Source organism: Lithobates pipiens, unplaced genomic scaffold (assembly GCF_037356315.1).
Source record: "Lithobates pipiens isolate NorthernLeopardFrog02 unplaced genomic scaffold, aLitPip1_a1.2 Scaffold_25, whole genome shotgun sequence".
Taxonomy (NCBI): domain Eukaryota; kingdom Metazoa; phylum Chordata; class Amphibia; order Anura; family Ranidae; genus Lithobates; species Lithobates pipiens.
In genome coordinates, this window is record NW_027507787.1 from 27,493,464 (window position 1) to 27,507,204 (window position 13,741).

General features: G+C 40.0%; 1 protein-coding gene across 1 annotated transcript; it reads right to left on the reverse strand.

The window, feature by feature from the left end:
- Positions 1–1,905: 1,905 nt before the first annotated feature.
- On the reverse strand, positions 1,906–13,503 carry ACTA2 (actin alpha 2, smooth muscle). The gene is made up of 9 exons (XM_077454177.1): positions 13,350–13,503; positions 8,581–8,747; positions 6,927–7,055; positions 5,236–5,346; positions 4,102–4,186; positions 3,691–3,852; positions 3,406–3,597; positions 2,886–3,067; positions 1,906–2,213 (listed from the first exon to the last, which is right to left on the reverse strand). The coding sequence occupies exons 2-9, from the start codon at positions 8,707–8,709 to the stop codon at positions 2,070–2,072; spliced, it is 1,134 nt and encodes a 377-aa protein (XP_077310303.1). The 5' UTR covers positions 8,710–8,747; positions 13,350–13,503; the 3' UTR covers positions 1,906–2,069.
- Positions 13,504–13,741: the final 238 nt, after the last annotated feature.

A 13,741-nucleotide genomic window follows, 5' to 3' on the forward strand; every position in this document is an offset into this window, starting at 1 on the left:
TAGAGGACATGTCTTGATGGAACAGGAGCAAACATCCCCTGTGTGCCTTTATGATCAGTGCACTCTACTGCAGCTGCATACGTCCTCTAGCGCCGACCCCTGTCACACTGATGCTTGGGCAAAGGAGGTGGATTCAGGGACAGCAAAATTAGGTTTTTGCCTGGGGTGTCAAAAATCTTTGCAGCAGCCCTGATCGTTACACACAAAAATATATAAGGATTGACCATTGGCCTGTAACCACATTATGCAGTAAAAAAACAGAAGGTTAGTTACTGTATGTTGACCCATAAGTAACCTGTTTTTAAGCATGTCTTGTGGTTTTGGCATTCTTGCAGTATACTGTGACTTTAATAAAGCATTCCCTTTAACACTGCATCTTTGCCCATGAGTAACCTTCTCTTTTTAACCAGATTTTGTGGTTAGTAATAGATAGCTTTTTGTTTTTTACCAATAAATCAGACTGTAATCAGAATGTATAAACTGTGTTACTTGTCAACAAGTTGATCCTTTTGCTTGTGTTGTATGTTGCAACAGCACAGTATTTATCATGGTAAAGGAAAAGCTATATGTCTGTATGTTGGTAGGTGTTTCTTGAAGTGATTGTAATAAGTCAACAGTGAGAAGGATGTTCATGTGTTATTATATAAGCTATCCTGTCTCATCTATTGTTCCCCCTGAGGTTACTAGAATACCTTTGAGCAATTTACACTTTCTGGGTGTCAGATAAGTAACCACAGACATCAATTATGTTTTCAATTATCTGTATAGGGGGCATCCTTTCCACTGACCACCAGTGTAATGGGGCCCTTCTCTCATGGACTCTCACATTGACCATCAGTATAATAAGTGCCTTCTCCCACTGACTCTCAAAATTATTCCCAATTTAAGAAAAATATACACCATGTATGCCATCTTACTTTTACTGTTATTTATTTTATATCTCATATTTTTCTTTTTTTTATATCTCAGCTATTCGTGTTAATATACTGTGAGCTATATTTTGTAATATATAGTAAATATTAACAATACATTTACTATACAGTATATTACTAATATCAATTTTGTAACATATAGTGCATATTACCAAAGGTTCTCTGACACCATGGACCTTTTTAACCTCTTTATGACTGTTCAGTGTAATTTTAAAGCTTTTGAGTTTTTAGTTTTTATACAGGAGATTGCCTGGTAGAAGCTCTTTTTCCTTCATCCATTGTCAATACATTAGCCTTGGTTATCCTTTAATCCTGTATAAAAAATATATTTTGGCTTAATAGCATTTTTTTTTTAGAAGACTGTGGTATTCTGAGTGTATATGTGTGTGTGTGTATATATATATATATATATATATATATATATATATATATATATATATATATATATATATATATATATATATATATATTTATATACACACACACACACTGAAGTTGGTAGGACTATATTACAAAAAACTGAAGCAACAATTCAAATTATTGCTCCATTTACCTTTAATGGATTTTGTCATCTCCAGTTTTGCTCCAGTTTTTGTTATTGTATTTGTTTTTGATTCATAATGATCTTATCTGCATCTGACAATAGTGCCTGTGTCCCCTTTTCCTCATTCCGAGGAGCTAAAAGCTCCTCAACAAATTCTCCAATCTCCACACCAATCTGTACAGAGTATGTTAGAAAACAGCATAGACCGTAGGCAGCTTTGCCCAGTGAAATACTTCAGATCTAGTAGTCGTCACAATAGTCGCCTTAATAAAAGTAATTTTTTTCCCCCTCAAATCAACTGAACTCAAAATATTCAAATGGACCTTTCCTTTCTCATTACAAGCATAATCTTTGCGCCAGTTTACTAAAGTGCCACTAGAGGGTAGTCTAATCACATGCTTGCAGAATAGAAATAGCCACACTGAGAAATTGGTAGAATAGTTTAAGCTTTATTCATAACAAACAAACAAAAAAAAAAATACTTTATCGAATTAGAGACTAAGACATGATTTGGAATGAAATGGTGGCCATGTACTTTTTGAAGTACACTTTAAAATATCTTGAAATAAAAGACAATATAAAAGAAAGAACATTTAAAAGCATTTGCGGTGCACAATGGAGGGGCCGGCTTCATCATATTCTGGTTTGCTGATCCACATCTGTTGGAAGGTGGACAGGGAAGCCAGGATTGACCCACCAATCCAGACTGAGTATTTGCGTTCAGGGGGAGCGATGATCTGATGGGAAAATGGAAGATGGTAAGTGAAGCAGTTACTATACCTAATTCCTACAATTTGTAGGTGCTTTTTACTAAATAGATAGAAATGATAGAAAAGTAAATTTGATATAAATACTGTAAGAAGTTAAATTGCATCAGTAACCCAAAATAAGTTCTGCAGTAACCTTTAGCAACAGAGATGACATTTTGAAATTTAAGAAGCTGATTTATGATTGCTTCTCAAGTTTTAGCGAATGACTTCTCTTTTATTTATTTTTTCCATTATAATTTTTTTTTTACATTAGGACAGGGAGATTGTAATTCTCAATATACAAAGCTATCTATCTAAAATAATTGCACTTTCCCAGATAAGCTCATGTTTCCAGTCTTCAGGGACCACTAATGGGTTGTATGGATTGTAGACATCCAAGTTAGAGCATGGTTGTGTTCATTAGTAACATTCTAGATAACCTTCCACCATGCTTTACCCATGATTATTTGAACAGAGCTATGAAACATCTACTGCTACTGGTCACTTAGAATCAGCATAGGAATCTTTGGCTTTTAGTGTTCATTGACGCTCAGTGCATTTTTCTATATCTCTGAAAATGTATAGTAGGTAGGTAACAGAGTATAGGTTATAAAAACCATTCAAAATATTAACATGTCATAGGTTGCCAGAACATCTTACCTTAATTTTCATTGTGCTGGGGGCCAAAGCAGTGATTTCCTTTTGCATTCTGTCAGCAATGCCAGGGTACATGGTGGTACCTCCTGACAATACATTGTTGGCATACAGATCCTTCCTGATATCAATGTCACACTTCATGATGCTGTTGTAGGTGGTTTCATGAATGCCAGCAGATTCCATTCCTGTGTAATACAAATGGGTTTATGGTTTAGTACACATTGTTTGCGATTGTGGAAAATTGGGAAGGAGTAACAGTACCACAATATCTACTAACAAACTCTTTTTATGTAGAGGTGGAGACCTTTAATATGTAAGGCAAGGTCTGCATTTAAAAAAAAAACTGATCAAATAATCTGCAGGACTATATATACCGGTAGTTTATACTTTTCCTTTACTACAAAAGGCCCTATATTCCATCACCTTATTTGCTTTGTGACAAATATGACCTACTCTATATAGATGTCCTTAAGGCATGACCAATGGTACAGTGATCAGGGTAAATCCCTTTCTGTTAGCTTACCAATAAAAGAAGGCTGGAAGAGGGTCTCAGGGCAGCGGAATCGCTCATTGCCAATGGTAATGACCTGACCGTCCGGAAGTTCATAGCTCTTTTCAAGGGAGGAAGATGAGGCAGCAGTAGCCATTTCATTTTCAAAGTCCAGAGCCACGTAGCAGAGCTTCTCTTTAATGTCACGGACAATTTCTCTTTCAGCTGTAGGTAGGAGAAAACTCAATGATTATCACCTTGTTTCAGTACGACAGGTAAAACTTTAGCTGGTTTGTGTTTACGAATCAATAATCTTACCAGTAGTTACAAAGGAATAGCCGCGCTCAGTCAAGATCTTCATGAGGTAGTCTGTTAGGTCACGGCCAGCCAGATCAAGACGCATGATGGCATGAGGGAGGGCATAACCTTCATAGATTGGTACATTATGGGTGACACCATCACCAGAGTCAAGTACGATACCTTTTAAAAAAGAATAATTGGTCAAACAATTATTGCCTTCCGAAAGACACTGTACATATTCTACCCTACTGGCTATTCTCAAATTTCTCCAAGAAAACCAATGACAAGTACAGCTTGTGCTATTTGCTGGTGATAACCATTCTCTTCCATATTATTACCAGCATTTGAATCTTTAACTGAACTGTATCATGAGGGTCATAGACAGTACACCCTAGGAAAATATACAAGTGACTTCTCCTATATATTTACCAGTTGTACGGCCAGAAGCATAAAGGGATAGCACCGCCTGGATAGCCACATACATTGCTGGTACGTTGAAAGTTTCAAACATAATCTGCAAGGAGAGAAGACGGTGTTGGTGACATTATTTATGTTATACCTTATATACACTTACTTAATAAACCATTCCCTACTTTTTTCCTAAGGTATACTACAAGGAAAACAAATAATACTTATGCAAATGTTGCATATTGGATTAATATCAAGTGGATAGTGGATAAACTTAATAGTATGATATGAAAAGACTTGAAAAAATCTTGGTCACTGTATTGCCTTTATATGCTTGGTTAGCGTGTTTACATGTAAACAGGAACAGATATCTAGAACAAACTAAAGCCGGCCATAAACAGTGCAATTTTCCTTCCTACAACCACGGGCTGCAGAAAAGAAAATCAATTCACAGACAGTGTTGATGGGGGGATCCCTTTCCGCTGAGCTATTGTGTTGTCCTGGTGGGGAAATGCGGGGAACACAGTGAATAGACGGAGAATACACAGTGATTATTGCTAGTGGCTACAGCCACTACCAATAATCACAAGAAAAACCCAACAGTCTGGCAGGCTGATCAACTTGGGTGCAATCAATCTGCCCATACATGGTTCGAATCTTGGCTGGTCCCTGCTGAACAGACCCAGATTCAAACTGTCTATGGTCAGCTTAAAGCTCGCCATACGCTATGCAGATTTTGGCTGGTTCCTGATGAACCAGTCCATAATTTTGATGTGGGTGGCCCTGTTGCCCCTCACTCCCCTATCCAAAATTATTTGATCTATTGAAAAATTGAAGGAGCTGAAAGTTTTGGCCACCTAGGAGCTACATCCATTTGCACCCGCAAATGGGTATTCTGGTCGCTGTCAGTACTTTAGGTAGAGCGGGAAATTCTTCCATCTGCGCTGTACAGTGTAGATGGAGGTATCTGGTAGATTTCTAACAGTGTATGGCCAGCTTAATTAGCTTGCCAAATTAACTATTGAGGGGCCTGCTGAATAGCCAGGGATGGACTATCGGTGTTACGGTAATTGTGTGCATAGTACCAGAAGTATTTTGTTGTAGTATGTTTGAGTCATAATGAAAGAAACCAAAGTTGGTGAAAAAATGTTATACCTGGGTCATTTTTTCTCTGTTTGCTTTGGGATTCAGTGGAGCCTCTGTGAGAAGGGTTGGGTGTTCCTCTGGAGCCACACGCAGTTCATTGTAGAAGCTGTGATGCCAGATCTAGGGAGAAAAAGAGTGTGTGCATTTCAGTTACAGTTTTCTAGATTCAAATAGAATGATGACATCATTTCTTAGACTAGCCAGCTTGTTGTCTTTTATTAGTTTTAGTCAAAACTGGAAATCTAATTCACAAGATTTCTGACTGTACTTTCAAATGAAAGCCAAGAATCTACCACCCTTCGAAAAGTCCAATATGGCTAATGCAAGATATTGATATTTCCTATATTAGATCATTATTGCAAAGTCTACACTTCACAGCCTGCTTTGAGCTAACTAGCTAGAAGTAGTCACATTCAGCTGGACTTGTTTTGTAAAGTTGAAGATGTTTCTTCGATCTAGCAGGATCCTGATATCTGTTTGAACTGCAGATAGCACTTGGATCTGTGCTGAAAGATCATCTACATTACAAAAGAATGTTCAGTTGAATATGACTAACTAGTACTAGTTATACCATGACCTGAATCAATTAAATCCTTCACAGGCAGACTGCTTTATTGTTAAAGCTGAACTCTGGACAAAAAACATTTAATTTATTCCTCAATAGCCACAAGAGCTATAAATCAGCTTTGTGTGCACCCAATTCCTTTGCAAACCCTGTTATGACATTGTAAACGCAGATATGACATCACCACTGCACTGAACATACCCTGTGCAGAGAACAGAGCTGTGGGAGGGGCCTGCATAAAACTACAGGAGGGGGCGGACACAAGACCAGTCACTCTGAACAAAGAAAGAGCAGCAGTGACTGGTCCTTATTACCAGTTTTACTAGTAATAAGCACCAATCTGGTAGAAATACACAAAGCATGCGGAAATTTAACAAATACTACACATGCCTCTTGTATTTAGACAATATTTGCTTATGTTGGAGTTCAGCTTTAAAAGCTAGGTTACACCTGTATTTAGGGTCTAATATGTTCCAGCAAGCCCCCATACTCGCCCCACCCCCACTTCCAGTGATAGTGATTATTCTCCCCAATGCTTGCTGTCACATTTAAAATCAGCATGGATGTGCAGGCAGATGAGCCGAGATGTGTGAATGAATAAACTACAAGTCCCGCTTGCCAGCACGGCAGATGGCTTGTAGTTCTCAATGAACTATGAGTACCCTGATCAGTGAGCTTGTAGTTCATTCACTCTTCCTCCAGCTTTCTAACGGAAAGTTCATACAGAGGTACTGCGTGCAGGAGCCAAACATTGCACTGATCATGGGTGCAATACTTTGCAGGTTTGTGTAGGAAAAAATAATAAATGCATTTTTTTTCCTGCAAAAATATGTGTTTTTATGAATTTTTCCTAAAAGGTGAACTTTAAAAAAAAGATTCTTTCTGTACCTTATATAAATTAAATTAAATCATGTTCTCTGTGTTCATTAAGCCCTACAATTACATTGCATTCAGCTAAAATCGAATATAGCAAAGTATGTCATTCTATGCGTTACTCTATGTGTGTGTGTGTGTGTGTGTGTGTGTGTGTGTGTGTGTGTGTGTGTGTGTGTGTGTGTATGTATATATATACACACACACAGTAATAGTACAGAAGAAAAAAAAACAACATATACATTGTACTGGAAATAGCTACCTTCTCCATGTCATCCCAGTTTGTGATGATGCCGTGTTCAATGGGGTATTTCAGTGTTAGGATACCTCTCTTGCTCTGAGCTTCATCACCTACATAGCTGTCCTTCTGACCCATACCCACCATTACACCCTGGAGAGAGACAAGAACGTGTGTTAGTATTAATGGCAAAATAAAATAAACAGAAGAAAAACACCCACAGACTAGATACTATAATAATATATCACAGAATGGCACTGCTGGGATATCAGTTAAACTCCCATTCTGATTGATTATGTAACTACTCTAATGTGGCATTATAGTTTACAATGTAAATATTTATATGGTTTGGTTTAAAATGTATGCAATCCCCAACATATGTTAACAAGTTAACTTCATGTAACCGATTTGCAATATAATATATAATAATATAATATTATATTATAATATATAATTCTGCGATTCACTATGTGCATGCCCCCAAAAAAAGTATAACAATTTGGGGAACTTTATATGAATTGCTAGATGGGCTTCACCAAGGATGTTAATGTTGGCTGGGCAGTAGGGTACAAAGCACTGTGAGGTTAATTTACTAAACCTGGACAGTGCAAAATCTGGTGCAGCTGTGCATGGTAGCCAATTAGCTTCTAACTTCAGCTTGTTCATGACAAAAAACCTGGAAGCTCTCCCATTTTAGTAAATCAACCACATAGAGTCAGCTATTGAAATAATAATTATAAAGCTTAAAAATCATATATTTCTGTATATAACATTTAGATTGTAAGCTCTAACGAACAGGGCCCTCTAATTCCTCTTGTACCAAATTGTAATGTAACTGTAATGTCTGCCATCATGTTGTAAAGCGCTGAGCAAACTGTTGGCGCTATATAAAACCTGTATAATAATAATAATTATATAGTCACAAGTGAGCAGCTACATTGGCTGATTCCATATATACCTCTCTACTTCTTTGATGTGCTTCACTGGTTTTCTAATCTTGTTTTTTTAATGACTGAATAAAGTCTCTATGGTTGCAGACAACGGACTTTCAGCAGTGTCATTAGACAGCAGTGTCTAATGACAGGAAACCTCCACAATGCTTCTGGTGGTACAAGATAACTCACAAGTAGGGATGAGCTCAGGCGTGTTCGCATGCAACACGTGCAGAGCCCACCAGGAAGTCGGCGCAACGCTGCGCCAATCACAGGCGATAAGACATTGCCCGATCTCTGCAGCCGCGCATCGGGGTAATGTCTCACTGCCTGTGATTAGCGCAACGCTGCACCGATTTCCTGGCGGGCTCTGCACGTGTTCCATGTGAACACGCCTGAGCTCATCCCTACTCATAAGTAAAGCTAACCATACACTCAGAGCACCCAAATGGCTGCTGGATCTGATTGGATGCAGCCACTCTTCATCTGACAGTTTTTTGTTTGGTTCATAAGTGTATGGTCAGTTTAATATTTTTTTTCTTCATGTGAAGCAAAGACAGTGATGTGATTTCATATTAGCATGTCATCTATTGCTTTACTGGTATTGTGAATTTCATTGGCCTCTTTTAAAGACCAAGTCCACTTTGATCTGATAATTCTGTGTAATGTAGGTTCTGTCTAATCAGATCATGTACCAGCTTCTTAGAACTGTCAAATACTTGAGTGGCAACTACAGTTCATCTTACCTGATGCCTGGGGCGACCCACGATGGAAGGGAATACTGCTCTCGGAGCATCGTCCCCAGCGAAGCCTGCCTTACAAAGTCCAGAACCATTGTCGCATACCAATGCAGTAGTATCTTCCTCGTCACACATCTTTCTATCAACTTACTCAGACCTCTCAAACAAGAAACCTGCAGAGGAAGCAGAATGAGATATTTGATTTTATTTAGACAAATTACATTTATAGCATTAGATTATTATCTATGGGCTGCAGAATAACTAAATATCCCAGCACAATGTACCATTGGAGGACTGGCACTGTGTTGTCCAAGCCATCCATTGATAGCTGAGCTCCTTACTAATTCTAAGGTAGTGATTTCACTCATGGTGCAATTTCAACACCCTGGACCAAAGACATTGAAATGTCAGCTTTCATCTAAGGCTTAATTCACCTATGCATTTTTAGTGCTTTTTGCATTTTGCTGATTGGCACTACAGTCCATTTAACATGGTTTCCTATGGAACACGTTCTTTAGAGCAAATCTGCAAAATGTAAAAAGCACAAAAAATGCATAGGTGTGAATTAACCTAAGGCTTCTTACACAGGTATACTGATCCATGAAAAAAACCTGTACTGAATACAATATTGAGGTGGCCAGTGATGACTGCCTTCCGAAAATGCTTGCTGACTGGCTTGCATGTTGATCCATTGGCTTTAATTCTCTTTTGCCTATGCTGAATAAATCTGGAAACAAGAAAAGCTGAAGGAAAATCAGAATCCTTCTCTGTATACTTGTCTTGGAGTAGTGATTCAACGTCCTAAAAACAGGGGATCAACATAACTGCAGCCAGGCAAATAGGATTTTCAGAATGAGCTCAGGCAGTCGCACAATCCTTGGTTCCTTTAAGACTTTCCTAGACTAAGCAGTCAATAACTCATTGCTATATTCACTGAATATTTTCCATATTTATTAATGGCTTGGATCTGATATCTGATCATATTTCAAAGCTAAGAGAAAAATGCAATGGGTGTAATCATTGGAATTGTTAAAGCTGAAGGTTAAACTGCCTATTTCTCTTCCCCCATCCTTCATCCACATGCAAATCAAGTTTTTATATGAAACCTGTTTTCTTTAAATACCTAATTTTAGACCCAACGAGGCATCACTGGGTCCCTGTGCTTCTCTATGCAATGCAGGCAGATCATGGCTGGTGGGAGGGGCAGTGTATAGCATCCAAAACTGCAGACTGCCCTAAGTAAAACCCACATGTGGTGCTAAACCTCCAGGAATGACAGAACTGAAAGCCAACAAATGAAAAGGGTAGGCCAGAGAGAGGTCAGCTGGTGAGGAAAGGGCTACATAAGGATGGATGCCCTCCAGCAGAAAATGAGTCAGGCTTAATTTGACTGGCTGTAGCTTCAAATGAACACTGTAAAAAGCTCACAGTGTGCAGTGAAATCAGCATGCAGAAGCTTCCTATCGTAAAGACTGCTCATTGCTGCTCTCATTTATTGTGCAGGGTGACCAGTCTAGTATCCCCCAATTTTAAAGAGCCAGCCTGTGGTGGATGGACCTGGTGGACCCCTTCCATAGTTGCCTGTGGTGGATGGGCCTGGTGGACCCCTTCCATAGTTGCCTGTGGTGGATGGATCTGGTGGACCCCATCGATATTTGCCTGTGGTGGATGGACCTGGTGGACACCTTCCACAGTTGCTTGTGGTGGATGAACCTGGTGGACCCCTTCCACAGCTGCTTGTGGTGGATGGACCTGGTGGACACCTTCCACAGTTGCTTGTGGTGGATGGCCCTGGTGGACCCCTTCCACAGTTGCTTGTGGTGGATGGCCCTGGTGGACACCTTCCACAGTTGCTTGTGGTGGATGGCCCTGGTGGACCCCTTCCACAGTTGCTTGTGGTGGATGAACCTGGTGGACCCCTTCCACAGCTGCTTGTGGTGGATGGACCTGGTGGACACCTTCCACAGTTGCTTGTGGTGGATGGCCCTGGTGGACCCCTTCCACAGTTGCTTGTGGTGGATGGCCCTGGTGGACCCCTTCCACAGTTGCTTGTGGTGGATGGCCCTGGTGGACCCCTTCCACAGTTGCTTGTGGTGGATGGACCTGGTGGACCCCTTCCACAGTTCTGCTCTCTACAAACAGTATTTGCAACACAATGATAATGTCACTACTACTTTTACAAGGTAATATGTAAGTTTGCAAATGTATATCCTTTGTGGCTATTAAGGGACATATATAAATTAAAGTTGGATATAAAAGCATATGATAGTCTATTAGTGTTTATAGAATAGGCCAGTGAGATTTCACCTGCTTGGTGACCATTCCTGCCCCTGCAATGCTTATTCACAGTACAGTGTAGTAACTAAGGGGGAGATTTACTAAAATTGGAGAGTGCAAAATCTGGTGCAGCTTTGCATAGTAACCAATCAGCTTCCAGATTTTATTGTCAAAGCTTAATTGAACAAGCAGAAGTCAGGAGCTGATTGGTTGCCATGCACGGCTGGATCAGATTCTGAGTACTCCTGTTTTAGTAAATACCCCCTTAAATGACATATCAGTACCATGTGCAGCTTTACAGATGTATTCAGAATATGTGATATTTAATTGATTTAATAAAGTGACACCATTGGACTTTTTTCAGTAAAACATACTATAAATGGTGTGTTCCTTATTATAAAATGAGGATCCAGTGCATAATCATAAAAGGATTTCCCAGAAGTGAAATCTTATTGGCAGACAGAGCTGCGCTGGGTCTGTGTGTGTATAGAGGCTGCAGCCTTCCTGGTGATCCCAGATGAATGAAGTGGTTGGCTCAGAACAAGCCATTTCCTAATTAGGAAATAGTCTGTCAAATGTCTGTTTTGGGAGCAGAATTCCAGGTCAGGGGGTTTTGTTCCTCCAAACACGCATCCAAAGCTCATTGCCAGCCAGAAAAAAAAAAGTCTGGGGAGGGGTGGAGACAAGTATATAAATATATTTAATGAACTCTTTATGGCACAAAGCAGATTCAGATCAGCAAACATAGTCATTCTGCAGTCGTATAAAAACAGAGCTGTTTTTGATTGCATGCACCTTGTATCATTTAGCCAGGACACTGCAGAAAATGCCATTCATCAGGCTACACCATAGACCAGCCAATCTCAAGAAGACTTCAAGAGCCGTGGCTGATTCGCCTCCCATTTGATGGTGACTGCATAGTTACCAATGCCACTTGGCAGACATCAATGATCCTTTAGCTGTCTGTATAGGTGGCATTCTGACCACCAATGTGAGAGGGGCATTCATCCCAGTGACCACCAATGTAAGGATGGATTTTGTGCCACTGACCAATGTAAAGATACATTTTTTTCTTACAGATCTCTAATGTAAGAGGTATTCTTCCCACTGGCCACCAATGTAAAGGGGCATTCTTTCCACTGACCACCAATTTAAGGGGAAATTGCCACCAGCATTGTAAGGGGGGGGGGGGGATTCTTCCTCCTGGCCATCAATGTAAGAGGCATTCTTCCCAGTGACCACCACCATAAGGGAGATTCTTTCTACTGACCACCGGTGTAAGGGGGCATTCTTCCCATTAACCATCACTAAAAGGGGGGTATTCTTCCCGTTGACCACCATTGTAAGGGGGCATTCTTCCTGCTGACCACCATTGTAAGGGGACATTCTTTTCACTGACCATCACTATAGGGGGCATTCTTCCTACTGACCACCAATGTAAGGGCGCATTCTTCCCACTGACCACAACTATAAGGTGACATTCTTCCCATTGACCATGACTATGGGGGGCATTCTTCCTGCTGACCACTATTGTAAGGGGGGATTCTTCCCTCTGACCACCATTGTAAGGGAGCATTTTTCAAACTGACCACCACTTTAGGGGGCATTTTTCCCACTGACTACTAATATAAGGGGGGCATTCTTCCTACTGACTACCAATGTAAGGGGGGGAATGCTTTCCACAGACCCACACTTTAAGGAGCATTCTTTCCACTGAAAATCACTGTAAAGGGATGTTCTTCCCATTGACCCCCAATTTATTTGTTTTATTAGCAGTCCCCTAAGGCTGGATTCACACCTATGTATTTTTAGTGCATTTTGCAGATTTGCACTACAGAACGTGTTCCATAGGAAACCATGTTAAATGGGATTGTAGTGCAAATCTGCAAAATGCAAAAAGCACTAGAAATGCATAGGTGTGAATCCAGCCTTAGACCTAAAAATTATTTTAGGCGTTCCTCTGGTGTATAAAAATATTGAGAAAGGCCGCCATAGATTATCAACCTTATCAGCCCGACCGATTACATTTCTACTATAAGAAAGAAGATCTGTCTGTATTGCTTGCACCAACCAGTCAGCTTCCACCTGACATTTTCAAGTGCAGGTTCGTGATGAGTAAAAGAATGAAATGGGTTACCAAAGGCAACTCAAACAGTTCTTCTTTCAGACATTTTTATAGCAATAACATGCAGTCCAAAGTCTTTGCATGTCTAATTAAAAACACATTGTCCAAGTCAATCCAGAGCACCAAGGGTTAAACATCTGTTTCCACTTGAAATCTCTAACTACTAAATAGATTAAATAAAGTGCATTATATAAACTCGCTGAAGATTTACATACAATATTTCTATTTTATAATTTAAACTGTTCAGTATTTGTTTTAAAAGTAACATGTTTTAAACAAAAAAGCACACAGACCAGAGTAGTCATCATGATATGGGTGAAGCCATGGTCTAGGCAGGACAGGTAAAGAATATCGATGATGGGGTAGCACTTACCTTGACAGTGCTTTGCTGGGGTTAGCTGCTCCGGGATGGTGCACTGAGAATGTGGAAGATGTTTGACTATATAGTGTGTTGGCCTGTTCTCCTCCCACCAGCTTCCCAAAGAAGGAGCACAGACAGACTTCAACCCCATCTCTCACTCTAACACATCCATATAGGGACCTCAAGACAAAAACCTCGGATCTGGGTGGATGAGGGCCCTGGGTCTCTTCCATTGCATTCCATTATAGTACTCAAGAAACAGGAGGAGATTTCAGCTTGGGGAATATAAACAAAATTGAAAATTTGAGAGAGCTGCTAAAATACTGACATACTGTATTCCTGACAAGCAGCCCCTGGCATTAAATAAACATTCTTCCATACAGGGCAGACGCATTGTACATCGG

Bases quoted from the DNA above. Each gene is read 5' to 3' on its own strand.
- ACTA2 (XM_077454177.1), bottom strand. From the start codon at position 8,709: ATGTGTGACGAGGAAGATACTACTGCATTGGTATGCGACAATGGTTCT. The intron at 3,598-3,690 runs GTAAGATTATTG...TCCTACCTACAG, and splicing joins CTATTCCTTTGTAACTACTG to CTGAAAGAGAAATTGTCCGT. The intron at 2,214-2,885 runs GTAAGATGTTCT...TTTTCCCATCAG, and splicing joins CCAGCACAATGAAAATTAAG to ATCATCGCTCCCCCTGAACG.